Here is a 24968-nt window from a genome sequence, read left to right as displayed (position 1 = left end):
ATTCTTGAATGTATTAAAACATTTATCACTTGCTAACTACTATATAGTGATCTAAAATGGGAAGATTCTACTCCAGAATCAGAGTGAAGATGCCTGCTAGAGATCCTGATTCCGAAAATGATTTTGTGCAAGTCACACTGCTAGCTTTCTGTTGCAGTTTCAGTTACACTTTGAAATGTGAACGCAGAAGAGTTCTCTTCCTTAACCAACAGCTACAGTCCCACATACATTTAGAGTCTAAAAACCTATTTTCAAAGGAAAATATATTTACCATTTTTTATTTCTGTGGAATCAACTTTGCAGAAATGAGAAGGAACTGATTTCTGTTCCGATTCATGCGTTAAAGAAACAAAAAATTTTGGCCAGGCTCCAACTGCAGGGCAAATTCTCTCTGTAGCTGTGCCTGTGTGAGACCATTGAAAGCAAAAGCAGCTGCTGGAAATTCACATTCTTTCTCGTAAAATTTAGGATTGTCCTCCTTTTTCATTCTTCGGGAGCAGCGGTGAGGATGCCCAGAGTAGACTGTCATTTGGTTATAGTTTCTGTTGTCTTGATCATGGCCCATGAATAATTTTATTCAAAGGCAGAGATTAATGCATTTAAAAAAAAGCCATTGACCTTATGGAATTTCAAAAACACCTAGCGGCTTTCTATTTGACCTCAGTTTAAATGATCTGTATCTAAATACTCACAGCTTCCAACCATAGTTCTCAGACAGAATTTTAAGCTTGTCTCAGATCAATTCACTTTGAAATTTGCTAAACAAAATACACAGTGCCTTAAAATTTACTTTGCTCTCTGCTGCCAAATGGCTTGCAAAAACCTTTCAGCCACACTTTTCTTATGTGCAGCTGAAGTTGTAGCAATTTAGTTCCTCAAAAAAAAAAAAGAAAAAGAAAAAACCAAACACACTCAAGAATCATTATTTCATTTTGTGTTTCATCTTCGTACTTCTTGTGCTGAATTATACTGAAAATAGTGTCAACACTGACAAACAAAATTCAATTTTTAATGGAAATCTTCTATGTGCACTACAACAATCTCCATCCTCCAGCCTTAAATCCCGTTATTCAGGAGTAGTGTCACATTCGCTGTGTCTGCTTCACACACAGGCCTAACTACGTGAATTAGCAGCTCCTGTTCCGGAGAGAGGAGCAGGACAGACACAGCCTGCCTTCCTTTCTGCCATCAGGGGCTGCAGGTACGTTTACAGTAAGCGTGCCCTTGGGTGGGTCGGGGGGGGGAAGACGAAGAAGCCGTAGACTGGGTTCAGAGCTGTGGTTACACAGCCAGTTTAATTCGGAATAAATTCAGGCAGCTGTCAACTGAAAGCTGTTTCACCCTTCCTCTGTTTCAGCCCTTCCTTTCTTTCACTTCCCTTATGCAAGCGTTCACTCAACTGCACACGAGCCAAGTCAGCAAACTGGATCTTGTACAAGAAGTATCACATCTGAGAGCTAGTCTTGARCCGGATCAGCTTGCTGACTCTGCTTACTGCACATCAACACGCACGGCAACGCTGGTGCAAGAGGGGCAGGAGTAGGCAGTTAGATGAGACAAGGTAGGACCATTACTGTCAACAGCAGCCCGATGYGATGCTGAATCAGAACGGCCATATAATCACCACCTTACAGAAATACAAGGGAAAGGATCCTGAGCCAGTTTTGCCTGTGGAACATACTAAATTCGGTGCCTTGGAAGAGTAGCATTGCAACCACAGCAAAGGCTGGAAGAGATAATAAAGAAATTCAGCGCGACTTTCCTCGCTCCTGCACAGTGCCTCAGTAACTCCAGATAATGACACTACAAAGTGTTATCATCAGCCCAACCGCAAGATGTTCCTAACTAGTTATTTCTTCAGCAGCCTGCTTATGGCTTTTCAAGCAACAGAAGGAAAAGAGGAAGAAAATAGCAGTTTTTTTAAAAACAGGTTTAAGAGGTATTTTTAGTACAAGATGAACATTTATTAAAAGAACAAAAAAAAAAAAAAAAAAAAAAACACACATACACACACCCTGCCTCAGGTACTTCTCTAGTCTGAATTTATCAAAGGCCCGATGCAAAAATAAAAGCACGGGATCTTTTTAAAGAAATGTTGATCTTCTGTAAYGGGCAAAATATGCAAACTAAAATATATATGCCACTTATTTCAATAAATCATTTAATCAATGAATGAGTTCAGTCCTACAAAATAAAGATTTTAAACAGCCTATATTTTTAAGACAGGCAAGTTAACAGAATGGGAAAAAATGACTTTTAAAAGATATCTTACTACTATGACTCTTTATATTTTTTTCCCACTTCTTTGTTTCCTATAGAACTTATTTTGACATACTTATTACTGAAGTAGTTTCAAAACAAACATTAAATTGCCTAAAGCCTAACAATAGGCAATTTTTAGTCTTCTGACAATATGTTAGAGGTTTACCGTCTTTACTGCTTTTTCAACACAGAAGTCAGAAGTTACACGCTTAAAGTACAGACCTACTTTGGGGGCATTAGAGGCTGGAAGCCCCTGCAGCGTGCATCAGCCCGAAGGGGATACGCACAGGACGAACCATCGCAGCGGCCGAAGCTTCCCGCTCCTCTCTCGCTCTGCAGCTTGTCCCTTCTTCCCCGCGCCCGCTGCAGTGGCTCCTAGGGATGGCCAGGGGCATTTGCGGCACCTCAGCAGTTTTGCTGACCCTCTAGCAACAACTACTGAGCTGCGAGAGGACTTTACCTCCAAGGAGCAGTAGTCAGAGTCGGGATGAGGTGTAGGGAACACACACAGCACACTTAGAAAGTAACGGACCTTGGAAAATTCTCGCATAAACCTAAATTAGATGAGCAATCAGTGCTACAACTCTTCTAAATAGTTTAAAGTATTCACAGGTGCAGCTGCTCTTCTAATCTGAATCCGTATGCCAGAGGCAAACTCTTGGCATCAGTATACATCAGATGTCCTGACTTTTTCAATATGGGAGACTGTGTTACAGCTAGAAATACAGATACTGCCCCTTCCTCCTCCAGCAAGGCAGACAGAAGACACCATCTGAGAATGGCCCAAGCTCCTACAAAGTCTTCAAAGAAAGTACAGAGACCATATATCCAAACTCTCCCCTTCTCCTGGGGTCTGGACTCATTGGTAACAAAAACCACCCCAGTRACACAACATTAATCTTAAATTAAGTTTTCTCCTCAGAACTGGCTGCTAATAGGGCTTCCCCCCAGGGCCTCCTCAGTCCCTGCTTCCTGTTCCTTTTGGCTGAAGGATACACTGCTATCCCTGCTCTGCTCAAACTTAAYTGGATCCATCTTTCAGTCTGACGTGGCAGAAATTACACTGAGTCTTAGTGGAGAGTTAGCAGGTGAGCCCAAGATTATTAAAGAGAGCCCTGCCTTACTCTGTGGCCTACAAAGTTCCTAAGACATAGATAGACAAAAAATTAACTCTAATAATATACATTTACATAACTAATTTTCAAAATATATTAATGAATGGAAACCCAAGAGTCATGGGTTACTACATAAATGATTGATACGAGCATCTTACATCAAACATATGAAGAAAGTGAGTGTAATGAGCACTGAGTAAAAGAATTATCCTGCAGAAGAGCAATATGCTTCCAAAAACATGCAAGAATGATTAGTCTATTTTCTTTAACAGGATTATCCAACTCACTGAGATTTACAGTCTCTCTCTTCTTCAAATTTAGAACAGGTTTTATTGTTTATTAAGAAATGATTAAACTAAAAATACAAGAAACTGAGTATCTCAGAATGCCTTAGGGTCTCTGCTTGTAACAGTCATGCAGGATTCCTGGCGTTCTTGCATGCATTTCAGAAGAAAGAAAGAGAGGGAGGGAAGAAAAAAAAAATAGCGCTTCATTTTCACAGATTTACTGGCTACCTCACCACATTCAAGAGAGCACAGGGAGCTCACCCTGTGGGCTGGAGGGACAACTGTAAGGAAGCAAACACCACCACCACCACCACACCAACCCCTCCCACACCCTTTGCATGCCCCAGGTTGGGGCCAAATTTAAGTCCACAACCCACTTCTCCCACACGGAAAGCGGCGACAGTTTATGTTATCAATGAGTCAAACCTCGTCTTTTCAAAGAACAGGCTTCACGTCAGGAGGTCTTACAATATTTAATACGGTTTGAGACGTGTAACTAAACAAAGAGAAACTCTGTGTACTGTAACTGGTAAAACAAACTTTTTGTCTCAGCATTTTCTTGTCTTAATCAGCATATTGCACGAGCAGTACATTAATATTTTAAAGGCAAATAGCGGATGTAATGAAATTTTGGAGACATCTGACCCACTAAAATATTTTTGAAAGCTAAGGCACGAAATGACTTTATGTGTGTCAATTAAGTAGGTCTCCTGCTAGCTCAGAAGAGGTCAGAAGGGAAGCTAACTGTCTGCTAAGTGCCATAATTCATTTCTTGTTTAAAAATATGTTCTTGAAGAAAGAAATTGTATATACTTCTGAAGCTAACAAAACCACCACCTTTTGAAGTTGTAAATAAACAAACTGTGAGGACGAATAAGACTATTCCATCACCCGTAAGGTTTCGTATAGGTCTGTGCTTTTCTTTTAAGCAAATTTTGTAGAATTTTGAACCCACAATGATTCTAAGAAAAACACGTCAAGTTTAATTCTATATATCTGAATCTGGCTGATGGAAAAACTACTATGAAATTCTGGAGAAAAAAGCATTTACATCATTCTTAATAGAGCCGAAAGAGGTAAGATAAAGAAGAGGTAGGAAAGGGCAAATAGTGTTTATTTACCCTTTACTTTCTAAAAGTGCTACACAGGTTATTTAATTTGCACTGTACACCAGCATCAAAGATGCTTCGAAACCATGTCTCAGTATCTTAGAGGATGTACAAGCCTAACAAATGCTAACTCTTGATGCCACGGAATTACATTTTTAAAAATAAATAGAACAAAAACAATGCAATAATTCCAGTTATACACTTTTTTTTTGACTATTAAGACAATACTGTCTCTTACTATTCTAATATAAAAACCAGCATATTGTATTTGGAGYTAAATCTAACATTGCTGCAGTGTAGAACTATGGGATGTTAACGTATACAAACAAGSAGGTACAATCTCTTAGCCTGCCACACAGCCCCATTCTTACACCCCTACTGCTGAGGGGCCATCTCACTTAACGCGAGCTCTTCTAGTCTCTATTGCTCATGCTCTATTAAGAGAAATTAAGGTTTAGGGACCCAGAACCCGACCCCTTCCGATCACCATAAAGCATTCTCTTAATCTAAAAGCAATGTATTTACTACCCTCAAAACCTCCTCAAGCAGCTGCATTTTTACTTGGTTCGACAAGAAAAAAAAGGCACCGTGGAACATCAGCAAGTTAAACCCAGTTAGTTTATCTATTTCTAAAAACTTTTGGCTATTTATTTCCTTTCTCGTAAGTGCTTTAGTTTTATGACTGACATCACATCCAGCAATTTTAGGTGACCTCAGAAAATACTCGAGGTGGGGAAGYGTCCAGCTCGGAGGCGAGGCTGCCCAGCTGCCCAGCAGACCGCTGTGCTTCTCCATAGCTGCCAGGTCTTCTTGACTTCTTGCAACATTCAGAGGTGTTTGCGTTTTAATTACCAATTTCTCTGGGTTAATGAAGAACTTCCTTTTTACAGTTCTTAAAATAAGGAGGTTTAGAGGCCTCTAGATTATTATACTAACAAGAATAATAGGGATCTGGCTAACAATTAAAATGGCTCCATATTGGAAGTTAAYTGGACACCTCACATATACTTCCTTGGATTTTAAAATACGAACTGACGCTCTGAGGGCCTAACCCAAAGCTCCTGTAACAAGGGATGCACACAGCTCTGAACCCCAAAGAATGTGTGTGTAGAGAATACGTGAGTACCTGAAGTAAAAGGAATACAAATATTTGTATTACAGTTCTTAGGACACAACTTTGTAGCATAACTAAGCATCCTTTCAGAAGATCTTTTTATTAACAGACCAAAATTCAATTTGTAGCATCTCCATTTCTCATCTAACTGTATTTTATTTTGTTCAGAAATGAAGATCTTTGGAGAAATTTCATCCTTGACTGTTGCAAATATGTCAAAAGCTATGTAATTACTTGAATATGTTTTAAAGTAATTTGGGAGAAATTATCCAGTCTCTTGCCAGTTTTCCATAAAGAAAAATGTTTTAAACTCCAAATCTATTTTGTGATAGTCGTGTCTAAGTGAACATTTAAAGGAAATTAACACACACTAAGTTACATTTAAAGACAAAAATCTTTCAAATCATTTTGGTCTGTATCTATAAATATAAATTAAGTCTCATTTGCTTCTGAAAAAAGAAGCCTAGTATCTGGTAAAAACGAATCTGCTCTACTTAAGATTTATGGTGTGTCTCTAAATCCTTTTACATGGTAACTTCTTAAATTTCTAAAGCTATGTTAAAAAGCAGACTTAAAACCAATGTTAGTTCCAAGCGTCAGTACCTTGTCACTATCTAAGCAAGAGGGGAGTTTGAAAGAACGGAACAATTTTCAGTTCTCTGAACAGTAGAAAAAGTTTTCTGAACTTAAAAGAAAGAAACAAACAAAAAAACACTTTGCAATCATCTATCTGACACTTAAGTGACACCCAGACCCCCTGCAATGGATCAGCAGCCCTGGTCTGAGGTGGCAGAATTAATTCTAACATTTTAGACAGAGCAAGATTTTCCTTTTCATCCTTTTGAAGCGGACAGTGTCAACGGCAATAACTCACTTCTGGAGAGTCTCACCACATGGAATGACCACCTACCAAGCTAGCCTTCAAGCACCAAATTCTTGCATTTTGGAGAAGACAAGACACTGAGAAAGCAGTTCTTAAATGGCAGGTAGAACCGAACCTTAGAYTGCCAGAAAGCCATTCTCACTTGAAACAAACCTTAGGAATCAAAGGGTATGAAAAAGTTCTTCTGTTTTCAAGTTTTAAACAGAGAACACAGTACATTTAGGCCACATAGTTTTAATTGCCCCGTGGATAAATTTTAGGAGCTAAGAGTTCAGGGCTGTTGCAAAACTGCTTCCTCCAGACGATTTGTTCTGAGAATGGGACTATTTCTGTCTCTTGAGACAAACAAAAAAGCTCTGAATGAGTTGGAAAATTCAAGAACGTGGTTTTGTCCAAGTCTGTCACTGAAGGATTTGTCAATCCACCAACCCAAAGGCGTGTATGAAACTTTTGATGCTAAAAAGCTGCAGACACAATGATCAGGCACTTCCACACTGCTCTGGGCTGGCTCCAACCCCAAAGAACAAAGTACTGCTCTGAAAGGCTGCCACGCTAGAACTGAAAGGAAGAAATGTTTACAGAGAGTACCTAGACATGGAGCAAGACTCTACAGGCTTAACGACTGCCAAGTATTAAATTTTCAGAAATCTAAAATAGAAGCATAACTACTCAGTATTCTGTAGGTYACTAAAAACTCTGAAACATATCTCTAGAATAAAATCAAATTACTTAGTAGATTTCCARTATCATTTTCTATAGGTTTTTTTAGGTGGGTGGGCAGGAGGGAAGTAAACAGGCTCCGCCTTCTACAAGCTACATCAGACATCTTCTCCCCTCTTACTGATCACTATCACTAAGGTTTCACTTATCAGATGAAGAAAAAGCTGGCTCATTTCTCCTTGCTACATGGTAGCCTTGGTCTAACTCTTTTATATACTAATATCCACTTATTATGACATACCGCCAAAATTTTACCCAGGAACTGTGATAAAAAAAAAGTTGAAACTGCTTAATTGTTCCTAATGCACCTCAGCTATCGCTGACAGAATTCACAAGACCAAGAAAAGATGCTCGTCCCAACTCAGGGACTTTCTCCTTGCTGGCTTTCAAACGTCCACGGTGAAAAATATATTTAGAATTTCTCACAATTAATAAGAAATAGAGCAAGAAATCTTTCTCGTAAGAAAAAGATCACRTAAGTGTTAAAGGTAATGAACTCACAGAGTTCAACTTAAGCATAATCTTACTACAGTCAATGGAGCAAGGCGTGGGCTCTCACAAAGGCAACACAGAAGTAAGAATTAGGTTCCCTTGCCTGAACTGCCTCTTGGAAAGCCCTCTCTCTATTGATCCTACAGGCAACAACACCCCTGGGCTCACATTCATCCTTTGTAAGCATTTTCTCTACCTCCTGACAAAACTAAACTACAATAATTCAAACCTGCAGCAGAATTCCCACCAGAATTCTACATTCCCTATTGCCTAAGCCTTACCTTCCACGCTATGGTAAGGGAGAAAAGCCAAAAAAATGCAATGCATCTTGCACACCAATCCTGGTTTTTATTAACTTAGCAGGGAGAAGGAAATAAGGAAGCCTCAGAGGATAGTGGACCCGATAAAAACGATCTGCCTTCCAAAAGTTATCCTCCGTAACAGCAAAGCTCCCGCTCAGATGTCTCTGTTCCCTGGTTATTGCAATGGAACACGAGGGCAAAGAGTTGTTCTCCCCAAAAGATCATATGCCTTATGGAGTTTCTAAAGGTAAAAACAWATATCTAAAAAGTCATTCCAGAAATGAGCATAATATTGAAAGAATCTGGCTGTATATAATGCCCACAAATATTCACATAGAATTCACATTGACTTACTTGACCCACATTTGAAGAAAATACTCTTCATTATTTCTCTAGACAGAAAATACATTCAAAGCAAGAATTTCCGTGAACATTGATGCTTCCTGTGAGTGAAGAGTGCATTCTGCGCTTAAGGTGAAGAAAAGCACAAAGATTTAGTGAAACCCTATCAAGGGCATTCTTTTTGAGTTTCTTGGGTTTTTTGTTTTTGTTTTTTAATTCAAGGTTCGTCCTCTCTTAAAGCCCTTCAAGGCCCAAGTCTACTACAATCTCCCCAGTAAAACGGGGGGAGACACATAATGAGCAGGCCACTAAGGGCGGACTACATTTATCCAAACAGAAGACAACACCCTGAAACAAACTCTCATGGAAGTTTTATCTGAATTTAGCCATCTCTCTTTTCCTCAGTATACTACCTTCTTTATTAATCACTTAAAAAAGGAGCATCTCCTCTTTATTTGCCCAGTGGCCACCACAAAGGACCTCAGGTCCACTAGTAAATGCCAATACAATTAACATAAACCAATTCCAAACTGGCACTACAAAAGCAATGTAATATATTGCATTCATCTTGGTCCTTTTCAAAAGCAAGCAAGGGAAGCTGAATTGAACGGTTAACTTACATTGCGAAATACTACCTAGTACTGACTATTCTCACCAGTTTTATCCTTGCTATAGTTCCATTAAATAAGATATACTTCACTGCTATTTTAGCTTAATTGTAATATATTCAGTAGCTCACTGGGTGAAAAAAGCAGTCTCAGAGGTAGCTTCTTTCCAAATCATGCAACCCAGACAGCGGAGAACAAACAGTCAAGACAAGCTTCTGCCTCAATTCTAGGGATCAGATGTGCTCTCTCCCTCTTTCCCTTCCAAAATTAGACCCAGTTTTCAGAAGAGCTGAGGACCAAACAACTCCATTTGACTTTAATAGGATCTAAAGATACACAAAGCTTCTGAAAAGCAGAATCCCTGGATTTCATTCCCCTTTTAACACTGATACACTTAAAATAAATCAAAGTACTGTCTCTTTGACTGTGAAGTTGTTCTGCTGAGGCACGTTGAACGGAGCATTGCAAGCAAAAATCCACAGATCCAAACAGCRGATCTGTGGTTTAGAACCCAAAGTTACTGTCTACCCAAAAGAGAAATCGAATTACTTTCACAAACCAACACGTCATGTGATTTATTGCACTTTTCAATGATGGAAGGCATTAGCATGGGAATTAAGAGAATGCACTTCCGCTGCTGACCCATAGACTAAGAACTTAACTTGACTCACATTTCTCTCATTCTAGCATAACAATACAAAATATGGACACACATGTACGGATACACCCGAATTACCTTCATTTACACTAGCTTTGGTACGAACAGCAGTGGCCACCGTGGTGTAGAACTGCTCTCTAGTCAGGCTTGTGCAACAAATCCAAGGCATATCTTAAGCTACTATCGGGCATCCCCACAATAAACTTTATCCTGGGTCAAGGGTTCCCACAAAAGGGATGTAACCTAGTGTGATGAGATTTCAGTTAGGAAACCAGCACAGCCATATGAATACCTTCCAGCCTCCATTTTTATACTGTGCGTTTGGTTTAACATAGTGAGTTGGTTTAATCTGTTCTCTCTTTTAAGAATTCATTAGTAGATTTAATCCTCCTTCCTAGCTGCCAACTAAGGTACCATTATTTAAGGGCGCCATGCGACGTGTCAAGAGGAAGACATAGCTGTAAATCCAAGTCATCACAATCTGCTCTTCCTCCCACTTTTCCTCCAAGTATAAAAGGGCATAGTACAGCCCTGAAATAACTACTGATGTGTGATGTTACCCAGCAAGTCAAAACATGCAGGAGCAACTAATAACCAACTCTCATCATCAAAGTGGTGATTTCACCAAAGTGCCGTAGTTTAACTGCCCTTTTGCTATCTACAGAGTTGTTTTCCAGAGAAGTCTATTTCAAAGATTTGCCCTGGCTTATATGACGATGAAAGATGCATCCAGCTAGGCTCAGTTCAAAAATGTTCTCTGGCTGCATCCAGTCCTGGCTTAAACAAAGTGTGAATTAAAAAAATAAATAAAATACATTCAAAAGCTGATCAAGAAAATCATTGTTAAAGGAAGGGACAGCAGGGGGAAGGTATGGAGTTATGTTTTTTTAATGCTATAATGAAATGGTCACTTGTATTCCCTAAATGAAGTCACTCTGGTRCTAATCTCTGTAACAGCATATTAGGTGTGCAAAAATGAACTTCACAAACCAACAGTAAGAAATCTTAGTGGAGTTATATTAAGAAGAGAATGGGAAATCCAAGTTTAGATGCAAGTATGGGTTTAATCAAGATTTAGTATTATGAAAGGTCTGAGAAAGCTTAGCAATATTTCAGTCATCACATGCAAATGATGATAACATCAGTTTTGCAGAACAGCTCAGGGCAAAAGCGGCAGCAGGGAGAGATGCATGCACTTTACCTATCTGCAATCGTCTGTACAACACTGGAAAATTGTTTCAGTTGGTATATCTTGAGAATATGGAAAATGACAACTTAATGAGAAGCCATTATATTCACATTTTCACACAATAATTRGATGCAAATTAAATAAATACCAAAGATTAAAATAAGTAAGCTCATATAGATCTCTCAGAATTCACCTTCTAAACAGGTGCTACTCACACTGATTAGAGAGTTAGAAAGGTTCTCGTGATTCATAGAGGGCATTAAACTGTTAAGTCCACCTATATATAAGAGGAATATATTTTTGACAAGAAAGATGAGTGACTACTTCAACCCATCGAACAAGGGAATCTACAGAAAGTCAGTCCTGGGAGGAGGCTGAGCAAAGGTATCACTATAGGGTTTCACCATTAAAACCAAACTCTGGCGTGGTGCAAAATTGTTTTTCCCATGTTTCAAGACTGCTTCAAAAACAGTTTGCACAAATGATTCCTTACAATTACATGGAAACTAGCATAACTTTATCATTCAGGTCATGAAYTTAGAGTAAAGAAGATAAGTGTTTATCAACAGGCACAGTCCTAGATAAACAAACTGGAACCGAAATTAAGCACCCTCTGCCTCAAGTTATTAGTTACTACACATTCATACAGCACATTTGCACACTTCCTCCATTAGTCACAGAATAATTGGCATTTTAATATGTCCTTGACTGAGCTTGGGGAAAGGAGGGATTAGCAACTCAGGGCAAAACTGACAAGAGAGAGGAATGAGTGATTTCATTTTTTTTTAATCAGATTTTGAATACCTACAATTCTCAGGGTTTKAAACAGGCAGCTACAACATACAAGCTCTAAAGCAATTTGAAGTTTCTACAAAACACAACACGAACGTGCAGAAGTTCTCATTACCACCTGTTTATTTTATATAACTTGCAGTACCGATGCTATTCTGAAATAGCCAACACATTAAGGACATCAAGGCCAGTAAGAGTGCCTTATGAATTTCTGAACTTCTTTATAAAGAATACAGAAGTATTTAAGTGTTCTTCCCTCCTCGGTAACTGTACTGGCTTCCCTCCTGCTCTCTAACTTCTTTGTGTTTACTTTCTTTTCACCAAAGCATAGACAGACATTTTGGGTATAATTTGGGTATAATTTGCAGATAATGTGTTCAAGAAGGCTCCATGAAAGAAAAAGGAAAAAAAAAAAACTTTACAGGATGACATGTATTCAAGAAGAACGAGTTCACAAGATGCATTTATGCACATTACCAATCTTTTCATTATTCAGTTAAGGTACCCATAATAAATACAGAAATATTAATCCTTAATCCTTTTTCTGACAATTTTTGAAGACTTAAATAACAAGTTTCCTTTTGCAGCCTAAACCACAGGTTTATATTCATTYAACTATACAAAACCATGGTTAAATTACACTACCATTCTTTCTTACCTCCAAAAGCCTCTCTTTCCCATTACTTGCTATTTAGTGGCAAGGTTAAAAGGAGTCATACCCTGAACACATGAAATTTAAAACAAACTGAACCACCCCAACTTGCTGTAAACTTTAAATACAGGCAGAACCCAGTAATTTGTCTGTTCATAATGCCCATTCGTGATAACACAGACTATCTTGCTTTTCCGGTGCATGTTTTATCTGGCAATATTCCACTTCAACTGATTTCAATTTGTCTCCACAACAAAATATGTTAATTTTAATTTTCACCAAAAAAAATTAAAAAGCACTCCTAAGGTAGCAGCTATTTTTGAGTACTTTTTGCCCTAAGTTTATTTAGGGCTTAGAAATCAAAATATTACATGCCTCAAAATATCAGACTATTCCAAGAAATTCTCAAGGAACAACATGGACTTTGAGGCTTATGTGAAGGGATTCACTTCATTCTTTCCCTGTCAGAGCAAGTGTATCAGAATATAATTCCATTTTTCACTAGACTTACTATTTTTTTCAAGATTAAGTGAATTTCATCRCAACTTATCTACAATAGGGGGCATTTTCAATTTATTTTCAAATAGAAGGAAAGAGTTACGTGATTTCTTTGCTATATGCATATCACCATCACCTCTTCACTATAAGGTCAGAAGATTCTGTTTCCATAAGCTTTCTCCTACATTTGAAGACAGAATGTTGCTCCAATTTTTCCAAGAAATTGTGATAAACACAGATGTAGGAAATGCTCTGTATTTGACAAGTTATTGCTAAAAAGCTAGTACACTTGTTTGCTGCCCACTTCCTTTTTTTGTCGTTTTTTTTAGTCAAACATGATATCTTTCTTGCCACTCGAAAGTATGTACTGTTGTGATACATACTGAGTGAAGATATATCTGCAAGAGCATTTTATCATTTTTAATTGACTGTGGAGGGAAAGAAGTGGGAAAAAGTTGTTACTTGAAGGACTGGTATCATTCTCCTTTATGTTACCCGTGCTCGATCTCAGCCTTTCAGAGGGGTCACTGGTGACAACCTCCCCCACCAAAATAATATATATTATATTTCACGAGGAAATTTAGCAACAGTTTAAGTTCTTGTGTTTTTACTGTAAAGGGTATATTTAACCCAGACAAAAACTGAGTGGTACACAGGCAATGATGGGTAAACCTCCACAAAACAGAATTCCAAGGGAAGGTATTCTATTCTAAAATAATTCTAAAGTACAAAGGGAAGGGAAATATGCTAAAGATTATATTATTTTCTTAAGAAGACACAAAACCAAGATTTGTTGAAAAACAATCATAATAATGAGCTTTACAGCAACAGGATTAACTCAGATTTACCAACTAAATTTACATMTGGTAATAAAAAGGTTCTGCAAGAAGTTAGTCCTGACTTTACCCTATTAAAAAAGAGGGGTATGGAGAATGAATCAGAAAACTAGTTTTAAAAGCAAAGCATTCAGTATTTCCAAGCTGAAGCACAGACATTTACAACTGAGGAACAAGACTTAAATTGAATTCACCTTACTGCCTCCAGATTAGAGGGGAAAAAAAGCACAACTTTGAACTCAGAAGTAGTAACTTCATGATACTACTACAGGAGAATAATTGTCTGAAGGATTCATGCTTACTGCTCTTCAAATGCAAATTACATTCCAGTACGTTTTTTCTCTTTTTGAAGTTTTTCTTCCATATGGTAACACTAATAAAATCTGCAGCATACAYTGCTCCAACATCTCTCAGGTGAAACAAACCAATTAACTTTCTTCACCACTTCCAAATTTTCAAAAACTGTATGAATATGACATATCTCGTGCTGTAACAGTTCAGCTCTGCATCAGCTAACAAATTTCTTTAGGTTTGAGCCTACACACAAGCACAGCCTACTTGCTTCCTCCTTGTAGTGTGCCAGATCTCTTCAACCTCACTAACTGCTGAACAGAGCTGTCATTATTAATTCTCAGCGAGAAGCCTAAGCCACTGTGAATCACTGCAGCAACCGGCAGCAAGTTCCCGCACTACTCGCACAACACTTCAGAAAGGGAGAGAAATCCAAAGGAAATAAAAGCTTTTAGCAAAGCTACCACGGACTTGGTTCTTGCACTACCAGTCGTCATGCAACTTCATTAAATAAAAGAGCAAGAAAAAAAAAAAAGAGTATGTTAGGCTGGCATTACATTTCAGAAAGCACAAATATTTCAAAATTCTGTTTCTGTAACACCAGCTCCATGGATTTCAGCTCCACTCCACAGTCCCAGAGCAGAGACTTCACACAGGCTGGAGCTTTTGTACTTCTCACTTCATTAAAGCTGATGAAACAGCGACGTTTGTGACAGTGGGTTAAGAATGGAATAGGAGCATTCATTAATGGTACTTCAGGTGAACYGCCTCCCACAGCTGTCCACAGCACTAACGTTAGGCCCTCAGAGGTAATTCACTGGAGACTGGGCGCCAAAAGCATTGGCTTGGGTCTCAACAAGACGACAGACAACACGATGCTGCAGCCCTCCTTCCTTGGCAAGGAACGCGCTGGACGATGTAAGACATTATTTACTAAGTAAAACGGCACATTTTCTCCTCTGTTCATATCATCACGGTGGACAATATTCTCCCCATAAAACAAGTGCTAACAACTATTTTTCCTACAAAAGAAATTGAACTGAGAACAGAAATAAAGGCTTCTTTAAAATGTACAGGGATGAGTCTTTAACACGCTGCTTAACTTTGCACTGCCARGCCACAGCTCTCTCACAACTGACTCCGACAAACGTGAGGTAAACAGCATTTCTCCACACTGGGAAGTTTTCGTATTCCTGGAACACACACTCACCACGATCATTGCATTTTAGCAGCCACACCGCTTTAACAACATTATCATCTGGGACACTGGCAGCTCTGTGGTCCACTGGCAGTAATTTAAAGTATTTTAAATTCTGACAGACAGTGATAGGAAGYTCACTGTTCTATAGTGAATCAAAATCAAAAAACTATGAAGAAGGAAACTGTATTGTGACTTCGTCTGTACTGTATTCTCCCTATAGCAAGTGGAAGTAAATTATCAAAAACTTATTTTTCAAAATCTTTTGGGAGCACAGCTCACGTTCAACCTATGAGCAAGTGTGCTTTACCATTCTGAGTTGCAATTTCTAGCAGGAAAAGATAGTTGTGTTTCTGGAGATTGCTAATTTAAAGCAATATCTATGCCAACATGTATTTTATAACGTAACTTTAAAATGTTACAAATCAGAGCTCAAAAAATTACAATAAGATATATTTTTTTCTGAACTTTTAAGTTCTTTCCTACTTTCCGCTCACTATCTCACCGCCCACTCCTGCTGATGAACTGGTAGTCAGTATAACTTGTTTTGTGGCATTAAGGTGAGCTGATTTTGAAATTATCATGGGCTTCCAGAACTAACCAAAGAACTCTGAAGCTGCTTGCTGTGAGACATRGCCACATGCAGGGGTTCGTGCTGGTTTTAGAGAATAAATCATCTTCAAGAGAAGCATACCATCACAAGAGCAAAACCTCAGTTTTTGTTGAATTATTATTGTCATTTAAAGAAAAAACATTTTCTTGTATGTTTTTTCCTTAACTCATTGTTCCACTACTAAAATATACTGTAATTTTTAAGCAACTAAATTTCTAGATAAATGTAAAAAGTGTCTACTCCTTTCCTTGGAAAATACACAGTTCTTTTAGCCTGGAAAAGGGTAATCCTTGAAACAGCACACACAGATAATGACAGACAATGACAGACAAATTCAGGTATCTAGACAAGACACTGATGCATTGCTATATTCTTACTTATGCACATGTTCTAAAATCTTTCCCCTTTTCAAAGGTGTTAGCAACTGACCCTAGCGATCAACTTAATYCGATTCAGTTATTGGCACAATGACAACAGGGACTGCTAATTTAGTTTAGTTTTGGGGGTTTCTATGAGTGCTTGTCTTTTTTGTCCTTTTTTGAACACAAGTGAGAATAACTTTTCAGCTCACTGTTATTTATTTTCTTCTAGTTACCCGTAAGACACATCTTCCAGTTGCACTAACTTTCTGTAAGACATGCATCTGTAATACTTTGATACTTTGGACCCGTCAAAGAGGTAATTCCTACCTTACTTCAAACATGCGACTACTGTGCTATAACGCATCACAGTAAAAAGAAACAATGGAAGTTGTAGCTGTACAACTAATCTCSAAATTGTTGATAGGTACCCATAACTAACATGTAGTTAGTTGGCCTAGACGCAAAGAAAAATTCACAAGTTCTCATCCAGTGTACGCAGTGTGGACCAATTAAAACAGAATCCTAAGATTTGCCTAAACCACGATGTTCTGGTTCAGAATAAGTTTCAAAATAATAAAGTAAATTCAGAATTCAACCACTTTCCCAGCTCCATTATTTAACTTAAAATACTAATTCCAAAACGAGAAAAATTCTTGCTGCACTTACACAGATTACACTAGTTGTTTACTTGATGGACTTGCAATAGTTCATCCTATTTTTCGTTATGAGGAATCAAACAAAAACCCGAAATATCTGCTTGCCCACACATACTTTCGCACATAAAATTTAGCAGCTCTCTTGGAAGCTGGGAAAAGACATATCTTTAGAACAGAGTGTTAAAAATACATCTCTGTTTCCCTACCTGTTTCTCACTCAGAGCTGTGATTTTGGCTTGAAGTTCATGAAGCTGTTTCTTCAAATCAGCGTTCTGATTAGAAAGAAAAAATATCTGTGAGAAAGATATTCCATTTGTTAACACAGAGTAGTAGCAGGAAGGCTTTTTGCATATTGCACTTCAAACACAGCACCTCTGGATGTACAGCCAATAAAATTCAAGTGGCTCAATAAAGCCTTACTCGAGTCACTGAGTGCAACAATTGTCAGAGGATCTTTCTAGCACTCGATGAGAAACAGCTCAGTTTGAAATTCGGACTTTATTAAAACATCCATTAGTGCTTACCACAATATAAAATGCATTTATACCATTCATTAAGTTCACAAATCAAGTAAGGGAAATGTTAGGTTATATATAATACAATAGTATTATGCAGTATACAGTAGAGTGCTACCTAAGGCACTCTCACCTCTGCTACTTTTGCAAAATACWTCTAATTGTGTGCAATATCAGCACTACAGCAGCTATTAAATCTTTACTGACATACACACCAAATGAAACAAGACATATCTAAATCTTAATTTCCGTATATTTTTAAGCCTTAGTCTACATTTAAGAGAATTACATCTGCCTTAGCGCATCATTCATGTTAGCACTTTGCTTACAAAAGCACTTTTAAGTTTAAGATTTTGAAAGCCATAAACATCACTATAAAGATGCAGATAGAACACGATTTTTAGCAAGACTATTTATTTTTTACTCAAAGAAAAAAAGTTTTGCATTCAGCAAAAGCCTGTGAAGCTCTGCAGAAATATGGCAAGGAAGCAAAGTTCCCCGCGTTTTTCGCCTCGTCCTTTTYATTTGCTCTTATCTATGTTATAAACTCCTCACACTAGTAATCATRCATCATTAGTGGAAAGGATCATACAGGTTTATTGTGCTACATGAAATATTAAAACATAAGACTAATAGTGCTACTTCATGCTGAAGAAGCTTCCTTATGTTTATATTCCTCCATAAATTTTGAAATGCATTATAAACCTAACCTGGTTATTTGTAGCTAGTCTTCTCCAATACACAAACAATTTTAGCAAAACTAAATATTGACCATTCTCCCTTCTTCTAGTTTCCACTTAATAATCTGAGATAAAAATGAACTTAGAGCATTGGAAGCAGGATCCAAAACACTGGATCCTCCATTAAGGAAACTCTTCACACTAGTCTGTCTGGCTCCCTTTTGATTTATTCTTCCTGGCTCCATGAACTCTACGTTCCTGCTTGCAGTGTGATCTGTTTTTCAACAGACATGACCAGAAAGCAAATTACTCTACAGGCTAATTGCTAGAGGACTTGCCCAGCAAGCAAGAGCAGCAGACCTTCCTCAAATCCCATCAGACCAAGGAAGTTCGAAAATCCGGTTCTTCCAATACCCCCATTAGGGAGCTAACTCCTTGGCTGTCATACAAAAAATAATAATAAAACAAAACCTCAAAATAAGGCATTTAGTAGTTTATGGGGATGGAAACATTTAATAGCAAGCACCAAGGGAGGTGCCTTTATCCCTCTACTCAACACTTTAGACTTATTGGAAAACGCCAGGTAGCTCCCCACCGAGCAAACTGGAGTGCTTAACTGCTGTACGAGATAATCCAGTCTCCTTATAAAGTCACTGGGAAAGGGGCGACTTCTGTCTACACAAGGAGCCCAGTTATCCAGAATCCGTAACTTCAGCAGCTCTGAAGCATACCGAGGTCAAGAATCTGCTTTTTAGACGTTACAATGCTGAAGTTGTATACCTAGGATAGGCAACCTCAACACAGCCTCAAACTACATTCTTTATTTAGACAAAAACTATTGGAAAGAGGATCTGGTATATAGCATAACTACTAGTAAACTTTCTAGTACACGCACAAAAAAAATGCTGCAAATTCTAATAATGGCAATTCTTTATAAAGAGCCACTTCTATTAGAATAAGAAGTTTACTTTTATTTCATATTTGAATTACACGACAACTATGATCAAGCAAGGGTTGCTTGATTTAAACAACCAGGAATATGAAGTGAAAGGCTCCATAAGCTAACAGTTTCTTAACTATCCAACTGTCATTGCTTAAAGAATTGTTTATAACAGCTTTCTTCTAAACACTATATTAGCATAAGAAACATGATGAAAAAGTTAYCAGGTTCCATGCAATGCTATTTTCTACATTTTAAGGGTAAATAATGCAATATAAGAAGAAATACATAGTTACCTGTGGATCTTGCTTCATTTGAGCAACCAGTTTCTGGAAAGAAAGAGATAACAATGATACAGTGAAGATTTTCATTAAGGATCTTATTGAGTAGTCTGAAACTCAACACTTTTGGAAGGCTTTTATAAAAAACAAAATATGTTATAGCATTATTAATAGCAAGATCTAACCCATAAGGAATGCAAAATTATATAATTTCCAAGCACACTGTTATTGATATAGTGAAATCATGACACTAACACATCCCTTATTCCTTCTCCTACAAAGCATCACTTGTTCCAGAACTGTTTAAGGACAATTCAAACCAGCTGGGTAAGCTAATCTAATAGCTGTGTGTCCTCTAGAACTGCTGCCTTCTTTGCTTGCAGTCTCAAAAAACAAAACACAGAACCACTCTGGACACAAAAACTGTTTGTATCTTCAAGCACAGAAGATTTCAAGTACTAAGAGATTGCCTGTGTGTTGGCTTGGCTGATACCACATGGAAGACCCATGTTCAGAAGCATCTTTGCCACTTTCCTCCCTCAGTCAGAGAGATTGAGATCATCACAGAAGAGATGCCCTCCACATCCGAGGGAAAGCGGGCAGATGGCTACCATTCACTATTCTTCCTCCTTCGCTTCCTTCAGACAGCTGCAGGAGGATGCAGTTTCTACTGCTAAGTAAGGAAAAAGTTATCTGGCTGTCACTAAAGAAAACCAGAGCCAAGAATGAAGAGGCAAGGTAAACAAAGAATCCTAATTTCTGATTACTGACAGGTTTACTCATCACATTACATTGTTCTCGGCATTTGAGGAGGGGATATGGCAAAGCTTGTACTTTCTTCTCCATTTTCTCAGCAGAGTAGGGAAAAGGAGTGAAGAACAGGAAGGATGAAGTAAAGAAAACATTATGTTTCATCCCACCTACATTAATACCCCTCAGAGAATTCAGTCTCTGCCAGTTAATTATTGCCAGTTATATTTATTTCACATCCTAAAAATGGTGTTAATCAGAAAAAAGCCTAACATAGGGCAAGTTCTGAGTAAGAGCAGTTTTATCTGCTCTAGCACCCTCTTCCCAGTACTAGCCAATARCAAACACATAGGCATCAGTATGAGTACTGGACAAGCATACAGCATTACTACCCATCTTCCAGAAAGCTATTTCTCAGATGTCTTCAGTGATTATATCATAAATTTAATAGCTAGTAAAAAACTTTTCTTCCATTTTGATCTCAGGAGTACACTCAAAATTCTGTGATAATATACTCCAAAGCTAACTACAGTACCCCATGTAAAAGGGCTTCCATTTTCTTTTGAACCTGCCCCCCAATAATACCAGCATTAGGGGCAAATCAAATTACATAAAATCATTCTTGACTGCTTCTCTAGTCTCCTTCTTCATACCGCATTTTTTCCCCACATCTGTCTGAATCTGAAAAAGAGATGACTGATGGGGATTATAAGTTTACTCATGTACAAATCATCATACTGCTTTGTTCATTCTTCTCCCAGTACTTCTCAAGTTCTTCTCTACCATTTGGAGACAAAAGGATTAAAATTGCACGTAACATCTAAGTACTCCACATCTCTGTATCACAAGAACTCCTCCCTCCCTCCTAACAGCTAATTCACAGCCTSTTATTGCATTTGTAAGGCTGGGATTGTTTTTAAGGTGCATCACTTGCCACTTATGAACACTGAATTTCATCATTTCACCACACAGTCATTCAGTGTCATGAGAGCAGAGGTGCCACGTTAGCCACGTGCTTAGCTTATTTTTCCTCAGTGCCTTCTGCCACATCAGAGTTTGACAAACAAATCTGTTAGCTTTTATGCATACAAAGTGCTTGTAGAGATTTAATCACAAGACTGTAAACTGTTCACAATATATTGCTAAATTTATGGATCATCCAATCATTAAAAAAAAAGTTCTTTCACACTAACCCCAAAGACAAGCTAAATTTAAGATATTTTCAAACTTACTGATATTCTTCCTAAGCAAAGAGAGAAGGAAAAGAATGTTTTAGGTTCTTTTCTCCCCATCATCTCAAAGAGTCATTCATGAAGCTCAACTCTTCTGTGAGAAAAGCTAAATATAACTCCTTTAACACCTCTTGTAATTGAAACTATGAGGAGTAGACTATTTCAAAATAACCTTAATTAAATCAACACAGTAGCAGAACACACTACTTAGATTTGATGCAGCTCTCCTCTCAAGATAAGCAACACTGCTCGGCCATTGAAGATATTTTAATATTCCAGTTACACTCTGATTTAGCAAGTGACTTGGTCAGAATTTATTTACAGAAGCTTCTTTGATCACCTAAACAAAACAAAGAGTAGCAGCTTCTCTAAATCCTAAATAACCAAACAACTCCTTTGGGTCCTTACTGGTAGTTTAAGTTGCATGCTGCCAAGGAGCAGCATTAAAACTCCAGGCAGAATTCCGAAGGTGAACTGGAAAAGGCAGGAAACAAGGAGCTATTCTACAAACAAAAATGCAGTCACACTGGACATCGTTTTCTGTGACTATGTATGTAAACAGTTGTGACAASTGAGATGCTGCATCAGGAGGCCAACAGCCTTGACTGGCACAGTGAAGAATTGAACTCAGTACTCATCGCATACACACATACTCCTGTCCACCAGTTACAAGGAGAGGACAAATCACAAGTTTAAACAGCTTGCCAAGACTGTATGAAAGAGTCCATGGGGAAAAGAAAAGAAAAAAAGAAAAGTAAAAGCTAAGTGGAACAATTCTCCAGAACTCCTACAGTACTACCTTAAGAAAGACTATATCACACTTCTTTTAATTTTGTAATTTAAAAACATGAAGTTCAAGCATTCYACTTTAAGATTTTTTTTTAGAGCCAAAAACCACTGTATATTTCTATCATTGGCCATTTGAGGAGCAGAGCACTAACAACTAACATATGGTTCAAGAAAAGTTTTCTGAAGCACTCGGTATGTTGCTGTAAGTGTTATTCTCCATTGTAAAAGTTTAGACTTGTTCTTAACCAGTAATGGGAATAGATAGGATCTTAAAGGAAAAAAAAAAAAAAACAAACAACCTTCTACTATAATGGCTTGTCTAGTTTTACCAACTAAACCCAAATTTAATTAAATTTGACTTGAGTGCATTTTTGATGATGGCTGGGGAAAGCTCAGGCAAAGGGGACCGAACAACCCTGCACGGAATGTGGACAGGAGAAGCTTCTTGAAAACTTTCCAGCCTCCATCCCTTTTCCTCATCGTCATTATGAACAGATGCTAAAGCTTATTCAAAATTTGTGGTCTTAAAATTTTTGTTAGTTTAGGAAGAGTGTAGAGATATGCATAAGAAATAAATGCTGTTATACAAGCAGAAGACTAGCATTCTGATCACCATGTAGCAGATAATACTTCAAGAAATACTTACTTGCCTTAAACATTTTAAAGCCTGCAGCTATGCCATGGGTAATTTAGGAATTTCATTACCCCCATAAGAAAACTTTATTAAGTTTTGAAGACGACAAGCGCCTTGGATTTTTTGAGGACAGCATAGTACTTATCTGTAGTTCTAAGAACTCATCTTGGGCCTTTTCAAATTTTTCTCCCTAGCTGAAAGCTGCATCTTCATTAATGMAGGCATAACTTTGCTTTACTAACCCCCCTACAAACTTTTATGGGTGCATTGCACTATGCTCATTCATTGTAGCAGCCAATTAACAAATCATCTTGAATATTTGTTCCCAAGTTAACTGATGACTTGCCTAAACACAACTCTACTGCCATACAGCATCGGACAGGCTGCAGTAAAATACCTAAGATGTAAAAATCTCCTGAGCTCAAACACTGCAATATTTTGGGTAGCAAAAGTATGTGGTTACTATCAAAAAGAAAGATACTAAAACAAAAGGTACTTGAGAAGAGAAGCATCATATAAGTCTCCTTAGCGTTATGCAYATTTTACTTGGAAAGTTCCTCCTCCCTATCTTTCTGTTCCCAATCAAATATTGAAGTTGGTTTTAGAACTCAAAAATCTTCCAGTCTGAAGCTGTTGAATACAGAATTTGGAATGTTTTGTCGTTGCTAAAGAATAAATAAGAATAAARAACACATCCTGAAATGCAGAATTTTCTCATTTGCTAAAAACAAACAGGCGGTGGGGTCAAAACACAGAGAATAAACAATTTCTACAACAATTTCAAATTTATAAAGCAACTATTACTATATATGACCCCTATTGCTACTACTTGAAAATAAGACRTGAAAAATTACCTGGTGAACCTGAATTTCCACTTTCAGAGCCTCCTGTAGAGTCTGCAGCTCCATTCTCTACCTTCTCCACTTTCTCTAGATGTTTCTTTGCTAATTCCAGTGCCTTTAGTTCCYGGTTTCCTCTTCACACTGGCACTATAGAAAAATAAAGGCTTTGCTTTAGACAGTGAAAGACAGAAGTCAGTTAAGAACAAATGAGTGTAATAGAGCAGGAATACAGCAGTGAATTACATTCAACTGCAGCTTTTTAGCCTAAACACAAACCATCTTTGGAACACAAGAAATCTAACTAAGCTCYGAACAGAGTGCTTTCTTTAGAGTAATTTAGCCAAATTTGTTTCTTCTTGCATATCCCAAAGATGACGTTTTTGTGATTTATCTTAGTTTGTGCATAGCTATTTCCTATCAATATCCTATTGCAGCTGCATGTTAAATTAGAAAATTTAACTATTGAGAATGTTTCAAAACTCTGGGTAAGTGAGAAAATATTCAGAGACTAAAATTCTGCAGTCTAAGTGTGAGTGTGAACTGTTAAACAAAGTGTATTACGTTAATGTACGCTCAGTGATGTTTTAGGGCTGTTCTTGAAAGGGATGGTCTGCACAAGATGTGACAGAAGAGCAATAATGGACTAACAAACACYGCCTAAAACTTGCACTGAGTTAGTCCTCTCAGTTTGCACTGAGTAAGTCATTTCAGTTGAAGCCTATTTTGAAGAAATGAAAGACTGATATAAAGCACAAGATTTATCCAAAGTCATTAAAATCCCTTTACTGTTTTTCTAGGTAGAATTCCAGAAAGTATGAGTTTACCGTCTTCACATGTACTTCAAACAATTTAATCCTCCTCACCTCTGACATAGAAAAGTATTATCATCTATACTTTTAAAAGCCTTGAAATTTGGACAAGTGATTTTTTTTTTCACAAATACRTTAAAAGTATCCACTTCTGAGACAGGATTAAGATTCCTGTCTTTATCCCATGTGCTCAAAACACAAAGGAACCTGGGTAAAAATTGGATGAAAAACATCTACAAAAAGATACAAATAAAATCCTTCAGAAAACATTAYACAGTGATCTTTTCAATCATTTTTACCACGTCAGACATTAAGGAATCACAAGTGTTAAAGTAATTCAGACTTTTTTTTTTAATTTGTTCACAAATTATTGAATGGGTGGGTATTGCAGCCAGCTCAGAGGCATTCATAATGACACTTTGCCATTTTCAAAAAGATCCTGACAATTTAGTGTAGCTTATACACGCAGGCTGCAAAAAGAGAGCTTTCGCTTAAATTAGAGAATTTCATTTGAATG

General features: G+C 37.7%; 1 protein-coding gene across 3 annotated transcripts in view; it reads right to left on the bottom strand.

Annotated features, from left to right (window-relative positions):
* The window catches only part of PHF21A (PHD finger protein 21A), a 138618-nt gene that overhangs the window by 80279 nt on the left and 33371 nt on the right, over positions 1–24968 (bottom strand). For all 3 annotated transcript variants that reach the window (XM_085306368.1, XM_085306350.1, XM_085306358.1), the window contains exons 3-5: positions 23655–23789; positions 19411–19443; positions 17186–17251 (exon numbers count right to left, since the gene is read on the bottom strand). In XM_085306368.1, the coding sequence (XP_085162494.1) occupies positions 17186–17251; positions 19411–19443; positions 23655–23708 (153 nt within the window). In that variant the 5' untranslated portion in view covers positions 23709–23789. The remainder of the gene's footprint in view (positions 1–17185; positions 17252–19410; positions 19444–23654; positions 23790–24968) is intronic.

The sequence above is a fragment of the Rhea americana genome, unplaced genomic scaffold, assembly GCF_003343005.1.
Source record: "Rhea americana isolate MKP2758 unplaced genomic scaffold, rheAme1 scaffold_102, whole genome shotgun sequence".
Taxonomy (NCBI): domain Eukaryota; kingdom Metazoa; phylum Chordata; class Aves; order Rheiformes; family Rheidae; genus Rhea; species Rhea americana.
This window is presented reverse-complemented; position numbering and strand designations above follow the sequence as displayed.